The 17655-nt window shown below is 42.7% G+C and overlaps 1 protein-coding gene across 1 annotated transcript in view; it reads right to left on the bottom strand.

Annotated features, from left to right (window-relative positions):
• The window catches only part of MCCC1 (methylcrotonyl-CoA carboxylase subunit 1), a 56587-nt gene extending 48221 nt beyond the window's left edge, over positions 1-8366 (bottom strand). Inside the window, exons 1-3 of the mRNA XM_076003611.1 lie at positions 7737-8366; positions 4608-4654; positions 2999-3135 (exon numbers count right to left, since the gene is read on the bottom strand). Of these exons, the coding sequence (XP_075859726.1) occupies positions 2999-3135; positions 4608-4654; positions 7737-7825 (273 nt within the window). The 5' untranslated portion in view covers positions 7826-8366. The remainder of the gene's footprint in view (positions 1-2998; positions 3136-4607; positions 4655-7736) is intronic.
• Positions 8367-17655: the final 9289 nt, after the last annotated feature.

Raw genomic sequence — 17655 nt, 5'->3', positions numbered from 1 at the left:
ATTAAAAAAAATAAAAATAAATAAATTATTGCTAATCTGGTAGATTATATAAAAGTTTAAAGCATTTAAAGCAAAGAAGTAGCATGACCAAATTTTTATTTTAGACTCTCATTCTGGCTGAAATGCAGAAAACAGACTGTTGGAGGGGGTCAAGAATGGGAGTAGGGAGACTACTTAGGAGGCTACAGCATTTGACCAAGCAAGAGATGACAGTGGCTTTGACTTAAGGTACAGGTGGGAGAGGGTGGAAAGAAGTAGAAAGAAATGTTTGGAAAGTAGAAGTAACAGCACTTGGTGATTTTCTTGATGGAGAGGGAAGGGGTGAAGGATTCAGAGTGGGGAAGAAGAGGGAAAGATGCTCAAAGACTCCTTCATCTATGGCATTATTTTAATGAGCAATGGTGTTGGCATCTACTGGGTTAGGGAAACTTGCAAGAAAAGCAGGTTTGGTACAGATGAAAAGTCCTGAGTTCAATTTCGGATATGTTACTTTGGTAACTGGGACATCTCAAAGTGTGGATATCGAGTGGGCAGTTGAATATATATGCAACACACTCAAAACAAAGTCTGGGCTAGAAATAGAAATTTGGGAGTTTTTTACAAAGCCATACAAATAGGTGAAATTATCTAGAATGAGAGTACACAGTGAGAAAAGAAGGAGGTGAAGGGCCGAGTCCTGAGGAACTTCAACATTAAGGGTCTGGCAGATGATGAGTGTCCAGAAAAAAGGACATTAAGAGAGGACAGAAAGGCAAGAGGTCAGGAAAGCCACAGAATTTATTTCTAAAAGGAGGGAATAGTTTACTATGGTGTTAAATGCTGCTGAGAGGTCAAGTCAGCTCAGGCCTAGAAAGACTCCATCAGATTTAGGGACATGGACTTTATTAGCGACATTAGCAGGAACAATGTCAATGGAAGGAAGAGTGAGGTCATAAGGTCAACAGGAGTGGCTAAGAAAAGGATTGGCGGTAGGGAAGAGGGAAGAGTAGGGCAAATAATTCTTAAATTGGCAATAAATGGGAAAAGAGAGTGGTGAGTAGGAGGGTGGATGTGGGGCTGCAATAGTTATGAAGATGGAGAGACCACACCATATTTAAATGCTTTTAGGAAGGATCCAGTAGCAAGTAAAGACAGTAAAAATGGAAGATGTCTTTTTTTTGAGATAAGAATTTATTATCTTTATTTTTTATTAATACTTTTAATTGACAAATCATAATTGTACACATTTATGGTATATAATGTGATGTTTTGATATATGTATACAATGTGGAATGAATAATTAAATCAAGCTAATTAACATACTCACTACCTTGCTTACCTATCATTTTTTTATGGTAAGACATTTGAATTTTATTGTCTTAGCTATTTGGGGATAATTCTTTTTTTTTTTTTTTTTTTTTTTTGAGACAGAGTCTCGCTTTGTTGCCCAGGCTAGAGTGAGTGCCGTGGCGTCAGCCTAGCTCACAGCAACCTCAAACTCCTGGGCTCAAGCGATCCTTCTGCCTCAGCCTCCCGAGTAGCTGGGACTACAGGCATGCGCCACCATGCCCGGCTAATTTTTTATATATATATCAGTTGGCCAATTAATTTCTTTCTATTTATAGTAGAGACGGGGTCTCACTCTTGCTCAGGCTGGTTTCGAACTCCTGACCTTGAGCAATCCGCCCGCCTAGGCCTCCCAGAGAGCTAGGATTACAGGCGTGAGCCACCGCCCCGGCGGGGATAACTCTTAAAAAGGCAAGAAGGGAAGGAATCTAGAGCACTGGCCTTGGAGGAGAGGAGAATTGATGTAGGTGTGCGCAGCTCAGCAGGTTCTGAGGCAGGAAGTTTACTTCTATTTTCTCTGTGAAATCAAGGTCATCTGCTGAGCATAGGTGGTAAGAGGGAGAATTAGAAGTTGGAACAAAGCAAAACAAGTTTGACATAGTCACTGCACAGAATGAGAAAGAGAGCGGCTAGAGAACCACACGGGCTTGCTGTGTAGAGATGAAAGCCCAGGTGAAGCTAGTCACCATGAATTCACTCTGCTGCAGGCAGAGGGAAGGCCAAACGCTGAATTCACCCATGACTGGGGTTGTCTGGTGGGTAACAGCTAGCAACAACTGATGTTTGCAACCTCAGGGGAGTTGGGACTTTTTAGTTATAATTTTACAGATAAATCAAAGCTCAGAAATATAAAGTGACCTATCTAAGATCATTTGGCTAGTAAATGGTAATTGATAAGAACAGAGCCTTGATCTCTCCTGGTACATCAGGGATCTAGACATGAGCTACCCAAAGTGTGGTCTGTGGATCAGCTACAGTCTACAAACTGCTTTAACCAATCCTCAATGAGACAAGGATCTTGCCTGTAAATCAATTATACCACCAAGCACACTGTTTAGTTGAACTGCTGTTATATTTGGAAAATTTCCCCAAGAAGAATTATTAGTAAACCGTTTGAACTTACTACTTAAACCCTGTTTAACACTAGCAAATATCAACTGTCATCATAAAGAACTAAAATATTGACACATGCGGAGGTTAAAGCAACTCCATCTAAGATGCTGATCTGCCATGCTGACTTCTGATTAACCCCTGTTCTGGGAATGCCTCTAAGATGTCTCCTTTACCATAAATTCTGCCCTTAGATCAGAACAACCCTGCCCGCAAATCCTGTCCTTAGGCAGATTCACATAGCATTCTTGCCACTCCCCAAAGAACTGACTTCAATTGTCCTACACATTCCTTCCCTATGATATATAAGCTTGCATCTGAGAGGTAATGGTATGGGTGTCCACCATCTCATCTTGTCATTGCCCAAGACATGGCTTATGTTCCTAAGTTCCTACTGAATGTTTCTTCTGAGAAATTGGATATGTCGGCCTCTTTCCTCAGCCTCTCAGTTTCCTTGGACTTTGTAGGCAGGTTTGCATAGACCTGTCCTCAGTAAACAGTAACAGTAAACAGATAAATGTGATCACTTACAAGACGTGGTTTCCAGTTTTTAACAACATACCATATTTACATGCATGGAATGTCTGTCAGCCTCACTGTAAACCGCCACAGACTGTATACCCATTTTTTTGGCTGTTCGCATCACCCTGCAGGCAATTTCTCCTCTGTTTGCAATGAGGACCTTGGTAATGTTTCTTCCTGTTTAAAACACCACGGAAATGATATACAAACATTACTAGGAAGCAAAGAATGAGAATGTGAATATGATATTAATCAGTTGATAAGAATTTGTTTTGATAAAATCAGCATAACAGACCCTAAAATGACCACTTTAGCTAATTTTTTTTTTTTAAGACAAACTCTCACTCTGTCACCCAGGGAGGGTGCAGTGGCATCATTGTAGCTTACTGCAACCTCAAACTCCTGGGTTCAAACAACCCTCCTATTTAGGCCTCCTAGAGTGCTAGGATTACAGGTATGAGCCACTGCACCTGGCCTACTTTGGCTAATATTAAACTGTGCATTTCTTTTCATTGAAATTCCAGATACCTTTAACATAAACTCTTAAATTACTGAGCTTTAGCAACTTAAAATAAATTAAAAGATTCTTTCTTATGTCAAAGATCAAATTATAATAGCTTAAAAATCATCACAGCTAATAACTAATCTTTAATAAGTACTTTCTATAGTACTTAGGCCCTATGCCCAAGGCCCTATGCTAAAGATTCAACCTGGACTTAAATTTTTACAACTATCCTAATGAAGTGGGTATTATCATTGTCTCAGTTTTAAAGATGAAGAAGCAAAGGCTGAAAGAAATATTTTCCCAAAGTTATACAGCCAAAACAAGTGATGGATCCAGGATTTGAACTCAGGTCTACCTCACTCCAGAATTTGAGTTCTTGGTCACTCTGCTCCCCTGCCTCTATCCCTATGTACACAGAGAAGTGTGGTTCTTTCACAATAAAATGACTATTGTGCCAGTCTACTGGCATCAGCACCATAATAACATGCTATTGCTTTAACATATATAAAAAATGCACTTCTACTCATCACACACAAAATAAATGTTCTTTGATAGTTTATAATAAAGTTATTTCTTCTAAAAAAAATAAGGTTTCATATAATTCAAAACAGTGTTTTTCAATGAGGATCTACAGAGCCCAAGAGTTGTCACAGGTCACAGGGGCTGCTGGGATGAAGTATGTGTATGGGTGTGTGGGGGGGGCAAGCAGGGTAGCTAGAGGGTTACACTCAGTCAAGTAGAAGGTATACTTTTATTGCACTTCTATATGTTTAATAGCTAGGAATTACATGTAAAATTCTATTTGTAAAAATGTTCTGCTACTTAAAAGAACTTTTAAAAGCATTGATTTAGACCATCATAGTTATGTTTTTCCAATGCAATACACTAAGAGGATCAAACAGAAATACACAACAGGAATATACAATGTTTTCCATTATTATCTTCTATATTTTAGACTCAATAGCAAGAGAAATTTTATATAAAAGAGGTGAAGACCATGACTTAAGACTAAGAAAATTATCACAAAAATCCAAAATTTATGAGAACTAATTCTATTATGGACAGATTAAGATGTTAAATATTTCCCTGCCTTAGTTCACAATCTGAAGCAAAAATCAAATAGTACAACAAAGTCTGTCAATACCTGTGGTTGTTGCATACTTCATGGTTCTTTGCATCCAAGCCCATCTCCTATAAAATAAATCCAAATGGAATAATAACTGAACAAAATATTCAAGACCAGTCACTGTTCTTTCAAAAGAATTTAAATTTCTTAAAACTTGAAACTTTAAGCCTCATAACAAAAAGGAGGCCTACTAAGAAAGTGACTTAGAAAGACGTTCTGGAAGAAAACTAATGTATGAATCAGGAGCAGGGGTTCTGGCTGTTTTCCCCTTGCACTACCTGTCCTTGAAGAAGTTACCTAACCCGTTTGCTCCAGAGGCTGGCATGTGACCACAGAGTCAGAGACAATTAAAAAAACCAAAGTACTTCAAGATAATCTAGTTCAGCATTTTTCAAACTTTTTTGACTACAACTTACAATACAAATTACCCAGTATACATACAATTAAAACAGAAGTTTCATGAAAGATGACTCACCTTGTGTTTTGATACTTTCTGTTCTACCTTATTAAATGAAATGTGCTGGTTAATCTACAGTTTGAAAAGTACTAATTGAATTCAACCCTCTGATAAGACAGGTTTGAAAATTAAGACCAGAGAAGTAAAGGGAAGGCGGCTGAACAAGGGCAGCAGAAAGAATGCTGGTCATGGGGTCAGAAGAACTGAGTTCTCATCTGAGTCCCTCCAACAACCAGCTTGTTTTGGGTCATTTTACATGAGTGTTTCTCAACCTTTTTCTCATTATTACCCTCCTAATGAGAAAACTTACATAAATAAAATTTTAGTCCTTGTAGGAAGAGATAGGTAGGGCTGAGCTTTGGAAGGCCACAAACCATGACAACATCTAAGACTTTCTGGCTCCCCTCTTTAAGAACCAGTTTTTACCCCTGTAGGGGCAACATTATCCCAGTTGAGGATGTGAACTTCATATGTTGGGTTTTAGTGTTCTCACACAAGAGAGGAGACTATAAGAGGTGATCTTGAAGATACCCTTCGGTTTTATTCTTTTTTTTTTTTTTTTTTTTTTTTTTTTAGTAGAGACGGGTCTCACTCTTGCTCAGGCTGGTTTTGAACTCCTGACCCTGAGCAATCCTCCCGCCTCGGCCTCCCAAAGTGGTAGGATTACAGGCGTGAGCCACCACGCCCAGCCTACTCTTTGGTTTTAAAAGTATACAATTCTATTTTAAGTCCTTGTATTAATAGTAAAAGAAAATGGGGAAAGAAAGAGGCAAAATGACTTGTTTGAAGTGTCTTAACTAGGTAGAAATCCATGAAGATCCTCTATCCCAACTGTTCTGATGGGTATTGGGCTATTCCATTTTTTCACAATTATCTAAGCTACAACTTAGAACAATGGCTTAAGCAACACGATTAGGAAATGGCTTCCCTATATCAGTCTATTCTCATGTCTATAATTTTACCACTAGAGAGTCTTTCCTCTGAGTTACTAGAGAATCATGATATAAAAAGAAATATGAAATCTCCTGTACTGATGAGATTTTTAATTCTATAAGCCATTAATAACTCTAACACTTTTCAGGGTGACACATACTTAAGCATAGTTCTATTGACAATAGCTAAGCTTTGAGACGGAAGAGAAAAAGTGGATTTGCAGTAGTATCCTGAAGAGCCCTGGGAACCTAAGAAAAGAAAAATCAGGAGAAAGAAAAGAACACTATCTGGGTGCAGTGGCTCACGCCTGTAGTCCTAGCATTTGGGGAGTCTGAGGTGGGAGGATGGCTTGAGACCAGGAGTTCAAGACCAGCCAAGGTAATAGGAAGACCTAATCACTATAAAAATAGAAATATTAGCTAGGTGTAGTGGTGCATGCCTGTAGTCCCAGCTACTGGTGAAGCTGAGGCAGGAGGACCACTTGTACTCAGGAGGTGGAGGTTGCAATGAGCTATGATGATGATACTGCACTCTAGCTCAGGCAAGAGAATGAGATTCCATCTCAGAAGAAAAATAAATAAATAGATAACAAGAACACTAATATTACCTTTCGCCAACTTCCTATTTTGCTCTGGGGCTAATCCTACAATTAAGTAACTGAAAATCCAAGGCATCTACAGTAACTTGTGGAAAATAAAAGCAAATGAAAAAGTTGATCTAAATGGTGGAGTCTTTAAAGGCTGCATTTATGGATTGATTCATATGTACCAGATTCAGTTTAAATTCCTTTCCATGTGTTAATGCATTTAATTTGCACAACACAATGCACTAGCATTATCTCCTCTAGACACTAGTATCATCACCTCCTCCTAGGTGAGGAAATTGAAGCAGAGATATTAAGTAACTTACCCAAAGTCAGACATCTAGTGAGCAGCTAAGCTGAGACCCTAGCCTTCTGACTGCAGAGTCTGTATCCTTAAGCACCAAGTTATACTGTCTGTTCTTTCCAGAATGATAACAATGATGAAGCAAAGGGAGATAAAAAAGCAAACTATCTACAAGCCTGAAAGTGTTTTCACTGCCAAAGTTATTGTCACAGAAGCTTAGAGCTCAAAATTTGAAATAGATCTGGAGTCAACTTAGCTAGAGTCAGTCACCTTATAGCTTTGTTCAAACTTGGGTCCAAGACAAGAGCTTTTGACAAAACAACTTCCCAGCCCTCTGGAAGGTACATTTGCTCTTGACACTTGACATTCTAACAACGAGAAGGAACTCCAGGAGTCTTTCTCTGAACTGGACATCTGATGGGCGATAGCAGAACTGAAATGGACTTTGAAGGCATCCTGGCCCCATTTCTTACTAGTTGTATAAAGCTGGCTAAGTCGCTGATCTCTTTGGGCTTCATCAGAACCGGGTTATAACAACGCTTCTCACACAAGGAATGCTGCGAAAGCGCAACAGCCGTACAAACGTCGACAGGAGCTTGGAAGAGGGCAGGCCCAGCTCCACCTCTCTGCAGTCCTCATAAATGGAAAAACGGAAGCCAATGGCGGGCTGTAGGGTGGATGTGGGGAAGAGGGAAGGAACGCAAGGGCTGGGTGTGAGGACGTCTCCCTCCCGATGCCGGGACTGACAGCAGAATCCCGCTAAAGAGGCTGGGGTTTTCCTGCAGTCCTCCCGCACCCAGACTCTGTCCCTCCGCTCCGCCCACCGCTCACATGGGCCCATTCGCCTCCCGCCCCAGCCCTTCCACCCACCTCGGCGGCAGCAGCAGGCAGGGCAGACGCTGCCACCGGTTCGCCTCCGCTGCCACCAGCAGCATCGATACTGCAGAGGCCGGAGCCATAGCCCCGAGGCCCAGCTGCTCCGGCTCCCCTGCACGGCAGCTGCCGAGTCTCGCACGCTTCGCTCCGCTCCGTGAGCCTCGTGTCCTCCGCCGGCCACCATCCAAGTCAGAGCCTTGCAATGGGCCAATCCCGTGTGCGGGGGCGTCTCCGCTAAAACCAATCAAAGGACAGAGCCCGGCTCAGTGGCGGCGATTGGCTCGTCGGGCCGCGAGCCCGGGGGGTGTGGTCACTTCCTCCTCAGCCGTTCGAGGTGGTCTGTCCCGAGCCTCCCGACGGCCCTCCGCTGCTGCTTCCCGCTGCGCGCGGTGTTCCTCCCCTCTCGGTCGCGTCAGGGAGAACCCTCCTCGTGACCTTTCTCCTGAAAGCTGCGAGAAAGTAGGGGAGGCGGGCCGTGGGGAAAAAGCCAAATGCGGGCGGAGAGCGAGACACAAAATAGCGTGCTCAAGGATGACTAAATAAACAGATAAGCTAAAAGTCTTAAAGCCAGCTGAGTCCATAAAAGGTGTTCTGATTGACTATTGGGAAAAAGAGGAGGTCAAGACAAACTGCAGAATATCTAGAAAATAAAGATACTAAAGACACCATATATAGATGCTTCATGAGGAAAGCAGAAAGAAGTAATTAGTGAAGATAAAGGAAGAAATTAATGAATCAAGGAAACTAATATCAAAGGACTAATAAATTTAGGGATTCAAAAAAAAACGAATACAATAGTTATCTAATCAAAAATAAAGGGAGAAAAATACACAATTGACACGATTAAAAAAACATAAGTGGGGGAAAACACAGATGTAGAAAACAAATTGTACATTCGTAAGAGACTAATTTTGCTCAACTTTAAGCAAATAAGCAAAAATCTGGGTGAGCTGGAAGGGTAAGATGAGATCAGCATCGCTTGAGCTCAGGATCGCTTGAGTTCAGGAGTTAGACGCTGCAGCCAGCTACAATCTGGCTACTGCACTCCAGCCAGGGCGACAGAGTGAATTCCAGTCCCCAAACCAATCGCCCAACCAACCAAAAAAAATCCCCAATTCTTACAAATAGGGAGCTGGGGAAGGCCATGAAGAGAGGATTCTCATGCTTGTATGCCTGATAACAAAAAATACTTCTGTGAGGGCATCTGTCCAGCAACTGCCCTTCCAACCCTGGGCTGACCTCAACCTTGTTATTAATTTTTGTAGCCAAGGATAATTATTTCAAAATAATCCTCCTCATTTTTTTCCTTTAAAAAGTTTTGTCTTCCTTTACCCCTCTAAATATGCATAGTTTACTATGGCATGCTTATTCCCATTGCAATGCACTATTCCCAAATAAATATTCTTTTCTTTTAGAGAGCCTCTCTCTGTTATTTAGGTTGACACTATCCAAAAATACACAGGTTTTAAATGTTTTGTTTTGACATAACTTCACACTTACAGAAAAGTTGCAAGAATAGTACTCTTCACCTTGATTTCCCAAATGTTTGTATTAATATTTTATCATGGGCCGGGCGCGGTGGCTCATGCCTGTAATCCTAGCACTCTGGGAGGCCGAGGTGGGCGATTGCTTGAGGTCAGGAGTTTGAAACCAGCCTGAGCAAGAGTGAGACCCATCTCTACTATTAATAGAAAGAAATTAATTGGCCAACTAATATATATAGAAAAAATTAACCAGGCATGGTGGTGCATGCCTGTAGTCCCAGCTACTCAGGAGGCTGAGGCAGGAGGATCGCTTGAGCCCAGGAGTTTGAGGTTGCTGTGAGCTAGGCTGATGCCACGGCACTCAATCTAGCCTGGGCAACAAAGCGAGACTCTGTCTCAAAAAAAAAAAAAAAAAAAAACAGGGCAGAAAAAAAATGTGAGTGTATGCATGTGCGACTGTTTATGTGTGTACACATCTATAACTATATATCTGTATCGAGAGAGAGAGAGAGAGAGAGAGAGAGAGAGAAGTGAAGAGAGAAAGAGATAAAACAAACATGATAACATTTTTTTTTCAGGGAAATTAGGGTAGCTTAAGTTTTGGTTACATGGCTCTGGGTGATTGGCCTAGTGGTATATAAAATCTGTGACCTCCAATTTTATTTTTAACAGGTTCATATGGTATTTCCTCCTGATTAGATTTAGGTTATGCCTTTTAGGCAAGAATAACACAGAGGTGATTTTGTATTCTTCTTGGTGCATCGTATCAGAAGGTACCCAATGTCAGTTTGTCCCATGACTGGTGATGTTATCTACATCACTTGATTAATCAAGTGGTGTCTGCCAGATTTCTTCACTGTAAATATTTTTTAACATTCTAGATGATTTTTATCTCTGAGAGGTAGAATTTTGCTTTTCCACCACTCCTTCTCACTATTACTTCCTAACACTTTTCTGTACTTTGAGAAGTTCTTTAAGAAACAAGTGTGACTTTAACAATAAATACGTTTAAATCTGATTGTAAAAACATGAGAGGAAGAGGAAGCAGAAGTGGAGGTACAGAGATGGAAGCTGGTGTGCTGTCCTTTCTGTAACTCTACCCACCAATCCTACTTAGAGCAGGCATGATTATTTCCAATTTCTTAGGCAAGGACAATTGTGTTGACCCACCCCTCTTCTCAGTTGCTCCAATGGAAGTGAAGAGCAATCCCAGTAGCCTCTCAGGTGTTCATTAGGTATATCTGTGTTAAAACTAGGGCACAAAAGGATGACCCATTATAGTTTTGAAGGATTTTAACATGCTTTTTAATGGTGACAAAGATGATTACATATGTATTGTATCATCAGGACTACTATTAGCCTGTGCATCTTTGGGCAATTTAGATGAAAGTTCCTTTTCCTCTTGGAATAGGCAGACTGGACAGGACACGAACAGCATGGTAAGTGGTAAATGAGGCTGGATTTCAGCTTCCATAAATCCCGTCAACTGGGAACCCTAGTGCAGTACACAACTGTATGCAGCAGCCCTGTTACCTCACAGGGTCGTTGTGAAGATTAAATAAATTATGTCAAATGACCTTTGAAAACTGTAAAGCATTACACGCATGTTAGTTATTCTTAGCGAAGTTATTCATAGTCCAGGAGGGCTATAAATTCAGAATTTCCATTCAAAAAGTGTCTTAAATTTAGACCCTCTTGAAATGAAGTCATCCATATAGTCATAGCAATCCTCCTGCCTCAACCTCCCAGAGTAGCTGGGACTACAGGCGTGTACCATCGCTTTGCTGAGAGTTGGTCATTATTTTTTCTAGGCTTCTAAGAGCCATCCATAGTGACTGTGTCAATTCCCTGGAGTCCTAGCTAGGTGTTAAATACCATGTTCCAAGAATCTACGCACAAATCTGTGAATTCTTGCTTATTCAGATTTACGTTCTGGCCCCTTTGGTCAAACACCTTCTAAATCCAACCCTGTGAGTACTCACCAGGCTCCTACCTATACATTCTAGCTGAGTCTTGCAATCTTTTTTTGTGTGTATGGTCTCTTATCAGGCCCAGCATGTTTTCAGCTGGGATTTAACCCTAGTTCTCAGCCTGGCAAGGAGGAGCAGAGATGAGGGAACTCCTGAGGGGTTATCAGGGGTTTTCAATGTCCCCGATAAAGATAGGGTCTTCAGGCAGAAAGCGTTACAAGAAATGAAAAAAACACAGATACAGACACAGAAATAATATTTAAGAGAGTGGGGAAATCAGGGGATTGGCACTCCAGTGCCAAGGTGGTGGTGACTGAAACCCAGCACTTGCTTTTTTTTTTTTTTTTTTTTTGAGACAGAGTCTCGCTTGTTGCCCAGGCTAGAGTGAGTGCCGTGGCATCAGCCTAGCTCACAGCAACCTCAAACTCCTGGGCTCAAGCAATCCTGCTGCCTCAGCCTCCCGAGTAGCTGGGACTACAGGCATGCACCACCATGCCCGGCTAATTTTTATATATATATATTAGTTGGCCAATTAATTTCTTTCTATTTATAGTAGAGACGGGGTCTTGCTCTTGCTCAGGCTGGTTTCGAACTCCTGACCTTGAGCAATCCGCCCGCCTCAGCCTCCCAAAGTGCTAGGATTACAGGCGTGAGCCACTGCGCCCGGCTTCAGCACTTGCTTTTTATTCTCTTTGCCATGCTGCAAAATACAATGATCTCATGTGAAAAAAATCAAGAGATACAATGATCAAAGGTCTCGGGGCTTCCCCCCAAATCACAAGGTTTCCTAGCTAATCACCTTCTCCTTTCTGGAAGTGAAAAACACATAATTCTTCAGTATGTACAACCTGTCCCAAGGTAAACTAACTAATTTTATCCCAAGCTCAAGCTATGTACATGAATATCAATCTTTAACTTCAGTAGCTGCAACCCATTTGATCAAGGAACAAAGAAACTACATGCTTTCTAATGGGAGACTGGTTTTACATTAACTGAGACGTTGTTGAGAGAAAGGGAGAGAAGGAATTTGGCCCAGTGTTCTAACAATGGAAGTCTTAAGACCCTTCTCCTGGGCTGACATATTGCAATCTACCTCTACAGCCATGAGAAGTTTTCATGTCAGGCCACTCCGTAGCTTTTCAGGCATGAGACCCCTTAGGCTCTGAGGTTGGAACAAGCTTTGCCGTACTCCCAGCTTGCCGACATGTGTCCCCCAACTAGGCAGTTAACATCTGCACTTATTTCAGGCTTCTGCTTAGGCAATTCCTTCACCTCTCTTCTCACAGCCTCAGGCATAGCATCCCTAAGTCCCAGTGGTCTTAATCCCATCAAGGGGTCACCTCTTGCCTTGTGAGAGAGAAGCTTCGGTAACATCTCCCATGCAGCTGAAGTGCTAGCACCTAGTAAGGAAGGCTGAGCTGCCTCTGAAACCCCAGAGGTTCTGGGCTTTTGCAGAGTTAAACATCACTAGTGGCATCCATCTAGATGTCCCTGTCCCATGGTCCAGGATCCCAGGTTTTCCCCACCAGGGCCTTGTTCTTTACATACCAGACAAGGGTATGTAAATGCCTTGGCTGGGCATGCAAATGTTTCTGAAGCTCTGTAGACTTGCAGTTAGATTTTTTTTTTTGCCTGCTGCTCAATAGTGTGTCTATATTTCCACTATGGAAGATAATGACTGTTTTGTAAGCACCACTGAGGCTCTGCTACTTGCATACTTTGCAATTAAATGCTTCTTAACAGCCCTTGGTTTCTCATTATCCTCCCGCAGGACTGTCAACACAACTTAACTGTAACTAGCCCACTCTGCTGTCATTGTAGGCATCATGCCGCCATATTGTTCAAATGCTTGCAAAATCACACCTGCCACAGCATTCCTCTCCAACGGGATATTTTCTCAGGTCACTACCAATGACCTTATTTTGTTTTGTTTCGTTCATTTTGTTAGGACAGGGTCTTGTTCTGTCACTTGGGCTAGAGTGCAGTGGTAACATCACAGCTTACTGTAACCTCAAACTCCTTGGCTCAAGCAGTTCTCCTGCCTCAGCCTCCCAAGTAGCTGGGACTACATGCATGCGCCACCATGCCCGGCTAATTTTTCTATTTTTTTGGTATAGAAGCTATCTCACTCTTGCTCTGGCTTGTCTCCAACTCCTGGCCTCAAGCAATCCTCCCAAAGTGTTAGAATTATAGGTGTAGGTGTGAGCCGCTACAACCAGCCTTCAGTACCACTTAGGTTAGTCTGGGACTTCCAAGAAAAGGAGGCCAAGACAAAATTAAACATGTTTGAATTTTATTAGGGGAGAGCCTGTGGGAGAAAATGGAGAGGGAGCCAGAGGAGGCTGGCGAGTTTTCAGCCCGTGATGTAAGTCTGAACCCAGACGAAAAGGAAGGGCACAGGAGGTTGGGTGGAAGAGCTTCTGCTGTGCAGTCTAAGGGGAGTCTGTCTGGCTGTTGGAGAGTCCTGGAACCAAAGTCAGCTGTCAGATGAGTCCTGTGTGTCCCAGGAATGGCTCTACATTAGTATTCCTGCCATGCTCACTCACTGCCTGGGGGCTGCCTGTGGAAGATGCCTGCGGCTTTGGGGCAAAAGTGGCAATAGCTTTCAAAGTACAGCAGCGGGGGCCTTTGGTCAATGACACATCCTGTCCTTGGAGGTCCACCAGGCACATTCTCATGGCGACCACAGACTGGAGCATGGAGAGTAGATGCCACTTCCTTATGCTGTCTCCCCTCACCCATCATAAAACTTATGTGACAGTTGGGAAACAGAAAATAAACAAATAAATAAGATTTTTTCGGTTGGTGGTTGAATGCATGATGGAAGTGAACAGGGCAGTGAGATAAAGAGGGACTGGGCATGTGGGTGGGTCTACTTTAGGCAGGGAGCTCGAGGAAGCTTCTCTGCATTGTACCTGAGTGAAGAGGAAGGAAGCATAAGGCCTGGGGAACAACAGGGCCAAAGCCCAGTGGAGGTTAAAGTGGAGGCCAGGAGCAAGTTGGCGTGGTTTGCAGGTGGTGAACCAAGGGGAGAGAAGTAGGCCCTGCCAGTGGGAGGAAGCTGAGGGCCAGAGCAGACAGGCCCCTGAAGGCCACAGTGGAAGCCATTGAAAGGGGTTTTCCAGAAGGGTGCTGTGACCTGACCTGTGTTTTAAAGAGTGGACGCCAGAAGAGAGGACTGTTACAGCAGCCTGGGAGAGAGAGGATGGCGGCTTTGACGGGGGTGGTGGCGGTAGAGGCAGTGAGAAGTGGTGGGATTCCAGGTATATATAAAGGGCAATACTGACAGACCTGCTGGTGGATTGAGTACAGAGGTGAGAGAAAGAGAAGGACCAGGGATGCCTCCAAGGTTTGTAGAATCAAAACAAGAGGCTTTTGTTAGTGTAGGTAGGAAAGTAAGATGTGAGCAGAGGAAGTATGGACGGGCAGTGTGAACAAATGGGGTGCTGAGTAAGAGAACACACTGTAACAACAGCAAGATAAGAGTAACCCAACTGTCACAGAATGCTAGTGTAAGAAAAGTGAGATGTGAGCACAGAAAATACGAAAGCAAGCAGCATAAATAAATGGGATGCTGAGTAAGAGGACATACTGTAACAACAAGATAAGGGTAGCTGCAAGTGTCATATGAAACATAACAGAAACAACACAGGGCACATCATACAACCTTGCAGTTTGCCCCTCCCCCACAGTGGGCTTTGGGCACCATGACAGGGACACATCTGGGCCTAACCATATATGGTGAAAAACTGCCCCCTCCCACTAGATGGCAGGAAGGAGACAACATCCCAATTGGTCAAGAAAAAGGAGAAGTGATAATATCATGGAGAAGGAGAGGCCAGACAGGAAAAAAAGGAGAAACCCAAAGAGACCCCAGTGCCACTATCTAGTGGGATGTGTGCCCGCTTCTACCCCTTTGGACGGTACTATCCCTTGCTGATTATACAGAAACCCCAGGACCACAGTCTGCTGGGATGTGTGGCCATTCTTAACCCCTTTAAGAGTGAACTTTCACTTTAATAAACTTTGCCACTTCAAAACTGTCTCTTGCTTTCATTCTTGGATCAGGAGAAGACAAGGACCAAGGAGTTTACAGCTGGTAATGACTTTGAAATGGGATGCGATGAGATGGGATGAAAGAGTAGATTTGAGGGTCTTCAGGGTGAGGATGGGGGACTGAGAATTTATTTTCTTTCTTTTTTTTTTTTTTTTTTTTGAGACAGAGTCTCGCTTTGTTGCCCAGGCTAGAGTGAGTGCCATGGCATCAGCCTAGCTCACAGCAACCTCAAACTCCTGGGCTCAAGCGATCCTTCTGTCTCAGCCTCCCAAGTAGCTGGGACTACAGGCATGAGCCACCATGCCCGGCTAATTTTTTCTATATATATTAGTTGGCCAATTAGTTTCTTTCTATTTATAGTAGAGACGGGGTCTCGCTCTTGCTCAGGCTGGTTTCGAACTCCTGACCTTGAGCAATCCGCCCGCCTCGGCCTCCCAGAGAGCTAGGATTACAGGCGTGAGCCACCGCGCCTGGCCGAGAATTTATTTTCAATTGGTTAGATTTGAGATCTGTCCCCTACCCTTCTATGTGGATCACCAAGAGACAGGACTTTGAAAAAACATGGCTAAGGAGAGAACTTTGAGGAAAACTTATGTTTTGGTTTTCCCCAAAGCATGTGTAATTTTACTTGTCAACATGACTAGACTATAGTACTCAGTTATTTTTTTCTCTCTCTTTTTTTTTTCCTTTAGTTTTTAAAAATAGAGATGAGAGGCAGTCTCAACATGTTGCTGATCTTGAACTCCTAGGCTCAAGTGATCCTCCCACCTTGGCCTTCCAAGTTGCTGGGATTATAGGCATGAGCCATCACGCTCAGCCAAAACTCAGTTATTTAATCAAATCCTAGTCTAGGTGTTGCTATGAAGATATCTCGTAGTTGTGGTTAATATCTATAATCAGTTGACTTTGGGTAAAGGAGATTCCCTTTGATATGGTAGGTAGGCCTTATCAAATCGGTTAAAGGTTTTAGAGCAAAACCTGAGGTTTTACAGGGAAGAAATAATTCTGCCTCAAAACTGCAGTATGAATTCCTGCCTGATATTTCCGACTTAATTATATATATATATGCTATTAGTTCTGTTTCTCTGGAGAGCCCTGACTGATGGTCTATCCTTAGGAAATTGGAGGAAAGCAGATGAGCCAGCAAAGGATAAGAGGAGGGACGAGTAGTAGGAAGTGGAGACTTTGGAGTAGGATGAATCAGAGGACACGGATGAGAGAGTTTCAAGGAAATATTGGGAGAATTCATGGAAGCCAGGAGATCCTGCTGCCTTGAAAGGTTTCTATTACTAATCTTGTGCTCAGGCCTAAAACCTCATAATCAAAGCTTATGTCTTTGGATTAAAGTAATTTCTTTTTGACATAATGCAAGTGGCCTTGGTCTTGACTAGGAGTGAGAGCCCTGTATAAGTAACCTCTAATAAACTCATCTAACTTGCCCAGCTGGACTTGCCTGAGCCATTCTCTTGGCTCTTGATGCCATCTCAGTTTCAAGGAAGGTTTTTCTATACCATCCTGGGATTTTCCTCAAACATCCCCCAAAAGTAAATCACTAATTCCACAAAGTGTTTCTTGACAGTAGCAACTTGTGGTAACCAGTATCCAAGATGCCTCCAATGATTCATCCTTCTCCTGGTGCTGTGGTTTGAACGTGTCCTCAAAGCTCATGTGCTGGACACTTAATCCCCAGTGCAATAGTGTTGAGAGGTGGGACTTTGAAGAGGTGATTAGGTCCTGAGGCTCATGAACAGATTAATGCTGTTATCACAGGAATGAGTCTGTTACATTAATAAAAGTGAGTTTGGCCCCTCACTGTTCTCCCTCGTGTGTTCTCTCACCATGTGATGTCTTCTACCATGTCATGATGTAGCAAGAAGGCCCTCACCAGCTGTGGCTCCTCAATCTTGGACTTCCCAGGCTCCAGATTCATGAGCAAAATAAACTTCTATTGTTTATAAATTACCCAGTCTGTCTAACACACCTGAAATTCACACCCTTGTGTAGACACGCCCCTCCCACTATACCAGGGATGGTCTATGTGACCAACAGAAAATAGAGAAGTGATGGTATGTGACTTCTGTGATTAAGTGATAGAAAATACTGCAGTTTCTATCTTGGTCAGTCTCTCTCTCTCCCTTGGATCATTATAGATAACCAAACAGAACCTCTTCCTATTCATCCCAGCCCCTACCAGAGTGTCTGGCATTTAATAAATCCTTAATCAATGTTTGTCGAATAAATAAATGGACAAATTGTGGCAGCTCTTAAGTAAACCAGTAATGCAGCCAGTCTGAGCTAGAGCTGAAAGATTTAGTTTGTAACTTTAATGTGGTTCATCGTCACAGGAATTCAGTTTCTCCCACTTAGGATCTTCCTACCTAGTAATAATGTGGCAATGGAGA

The sequence above is a fragment of the Microcebus murinus genome, chromosome 1 (genome assembly GCF_040939455.1).
Source record: "Microcebus murinus isolate Inina chromosome 1, M.murinus_Inina_mat1.0, whole genome shotgun sequence".
NCBI lineage: Eukaryota > Metazoa > Chordata > Mammalia > Primates > Cheirogaleidae > Microcebus > Microcebus murinus.
Note: the sequence above shows the minus strand (reverse complement) of the source record. Positions and strands in the feature narration are given on the sequence as shown.